Source organism: Buceros rhinoceros, unplaced genomic scaffold (genome assembly GCF_000710305.1).
Source record: "Buceros rhinoceros silvestris isolate BGI_N320 unplaced genomic scaffold, ASM71030v1 scaffold26941, whole genome shotgun sequence".
In the NCBI taxonomy this organism is placed as follows: Eukaryota; Metazoa; Chordata; class Aves; order Bucerotiformes; family Bucerotidae; genus Buceros; species Buceros rhinoceros.
In genome coordinates, this window is record NW_010394051.1 from 1753 (window position 1) to 4754 (window position 3002).

The 3002-nt window shown below is 54.6% G+C and overlaps 1 protein-coding gene across 1 annotated transcript in view; it reads left to right on the forward strand.

Annotated features, from left to right (window-relative positions):
• The window catches only part of FASTKD5 (FAST kinase domains 5), a gene marked incomplete at its 5' end in the record, with an annotated part of 1945 nt that extends 1749 nt beyond the window's left edge, over positions 1-196 (forward strand). Inside the window, one exon of the mRNA XM_010145125.1 lies at positions 26-196. Coding sequence (XP_010143427.1) covers positions 26-196 — 171 coding nt within the window. The remainder of the gene's footprint in view (positions 1-25) is intronic.
• Between the last annotated feature and the right edge of the window lie 2806 nt (positions 197-3002).

A 3002-nucleotide genomic window follows, 5' to 3' on the forward strand; every position in this document is an offset into this window, starting at 1 on the left:
AAACCACTGCTGCTACGGCTCCAAGCGGCTGCTGGGGCTGCACTGCCTGAAGCGGCGGCAGCTGCGGCAGCTGGGCTACACAGTGGTGGAGCTGCCCTTCTGGGAGTGGTTTCCCCTCCTCAGACGCACACGTCTGGAGAAACTCAGCTATCTCCAGTACAAAGTCTTTGATCCGGCCCTGCTTGGGGCTGGCTAGTGTGGTGTAGGTCTTGCTTGGAGGCTGGCACAGCCTCCCAGGGCATCGCTCCTCCTGATTCCCCATTAAAATGGTCTCCAGGTGTTGGTTTACAGTGTTGGTGGGGGCTCTGTGTGCACGGGCTGCCTCGCTGCGTTATACAGCTCTGCTCCACACGCTCATTTTGCCTGTAGATCCTCAAACGCTTCTGTGACAAATAAAAACTACTCTCCTGTTTGCTTTTCTCTGTGATTACCTTTTTTCTCTGCCCTAACTGGAAGTGGATGGATTTGGTGAGAGCAGAGCAGTGGTGTTGGGGAGAGGACTGGGATGGGGTTTAGTCATGAAGGTGATGCGGGTGCTGGGAACAGACACGCTGTTCCCTTCACCCTCGAGCCAGTGGGCAGGCAGAGTGCTTCTTTCAGGAGCTGTGCCTGAGCAGGGCAGAGCGTGAAAGCTGCGGGGTGAGGTGGAAACTGGGGCCGGGGCTTGGGGTGCTGTCACCCTGCGACACTAATTTGGTGCCCAGCTCTCAGCAACGCCTGGCAGAGAGGATTTCCACCCCGTTGATAACATCTGCTGCCACACGGGGCTGACAGATCCCCCTCGAGGTGTTTCCCCTGCCTGGGTGGACGCTTTTGTGACATCCTGGTGAGTTGTCACTGCCACAGGAGACCTCCACGCAAGTTCAGGGCGTGATGGCAGCAGCAGCTGTGGGAAGCCACAGTTCTTTTTCCAGAGATTTTTACAGTTCCGTGTTTCACCAGCACTTGCTTCAGCCCAGGCTCTTTGCTAGAGGAGTCCTGGGCTCACTGTCCCCACCAGATTCTGGCCAGATCTTCTCAGATCCGTTCCAATCCCTGCTGGTTCTTGTTCCCTGCCTGCCTCTTGCTCAGACAGCCCTTTCTTTCCCTCCCTCCCTCCTTTCCTCCCTCCCTTCCTCCCTCCCTTCCCCTCCCTTTCTTTCTTTCTTCCCTTCCCATCCCTGTTTCTCATTTAATCTGTCCATCCTCTGAGTTGCCTTCTCATGGGAAGAGCAAAAAAAAAAAACCCACAGCCGTGGGTAGAAGCACTCAGAGACCCACTTGTGCTGTGAAGCGAGAGAGCAGTGACTTGAAATATCTCATTTTCTTTATGAGGCTGAACCTGGAAAATGAGCCGGAGGTTTAAGTCTGTCTTGGTCCCAAACAGGGAGGAGAAAATCCTCTAAAAATACCTGTGTGAATGCACAAAGCTCCTCGTGCTGCAGAACGAGGAGCAACCGAACTGGAAGAGGGCAAGTTCCTGACTGTGATTCACCGGAGGCAGTTGGGTGCTAGCAAAGGATGAAGGTTTAGGACGCAGCCTCAGGCTGGGAAGAAGAGGAAAACTGTTAAAGAGCTGCTGGTTCCTGAAGAGAGCAGCGGGCTCCTGACTTGTGGGGTTGCCCGAGGTGATGGCACGTGGAAACGGAGGTTAACAGGAGGCTAAAGCTCTTGACCTGGCAGATAATTTCATTCTGGAGGGGATCTGATACAACCGATTCAAAGCACGTTTGTTTCAGTGGGAAAGTCTGTCCCTAGGCAAGATGGTTTGGGTTGAAATCACCGTTTTCTCTGTGGTGTCTCGCCAGGGGTTCACCAGTTCTTACATTTTTTTTTCTCTCAATCCCTCTCTGCGCCACTGTCCTTTGGGTTTCTATTGGCTTCACCTCCAGGACTCAGCTCTGAGCTGCATCTTAGGCCCTACCAAGCTCGTACCTCACACAGGCTCTGAAACACTGATCCTTTCGCTGTTCCCTGATGTTCACTTCCTCTATTTTGCCTTTTTTTTTTCATTTCCAGGCTGAATCTGATGCTCAGTGACCTCTCTCCAGCTGCCAAGATGGTGATAAACGTCTGTCTCCCACAGTTCAAGCCAAGAATTCACTGCAACAAGGTAAAAGAAAGATGTGCGGGGCTGGGGGGAGCCAGAGGGACGGAGGGGTGAGGTGGCAGTGGCGCGTTGGGCTGGTTGGGGCTGGGGAGGGCTCGTTCATGGCTCCTCTGGGATAATCTGCTGTGCTTTGGGAAGGCTGGGGTTCGGCTGGCTGTGCCCAGATGCCCTCAGGAGACAAAGCGAAGGCGACTCCCAGCAAACTCTCGGTACTGAGTGTGGTCTGGCTGGTTCAGAGAGGGGCTGAAGCACAGGGAAGCTCCATGTCCACTGAGGACAGACACGGTGCCAGCCCAGGTGAGGTGCAGGCTCTGAGTCTGCAGGGCCAAGAGCGATTTTGTCGATTCAACTCCTTTTCCAGTGATTTGTGGTTTGGGTGGTTTTGCTCACTAGGCTCCTGTCACTCCCAGCAAGGGGCTTTTGCTGGGAATCTGGGCTCCTGGATCCCCTTCCCTGTTTGTGCTTCAGTCTTGAGGGAGTCACTGCTGTGCGGACACTAAGAGAACCTGTGTCTGGGTGCTCAGGACGACAAAGGGTGGGACCCAGCCTGGTTAAATGGATCTCCCTTGGGTTGGGTGAGGTTGATTGCAGAGCTGGAGAAGGCAGGCGGCTGGCTGACCTGGGGAGGTTTCCTTGGGATTCTGAGACTCTGTGATTTGGAGTACAGCAGGGTGAGCGGATGTAGTCACGGAACCACAGAGCAATTCGTGTTAGAAGGGACCTTCAAAGCTCACCCAGTCCAACCCCCTGCAGGCAGCAGGGACATCTGCAACTAGAGCAGGTTGCTCAGAGCCCCAGGGGCCAACCTGACCTGCAATGGTGCCAGGGATGGGGCTTCTCCCACCTCTTGGGGCAACCTGGGACAGGGTCTCACCACTTTCACGCAGTGTCAAACATTTCTCCCTTCTCTCTG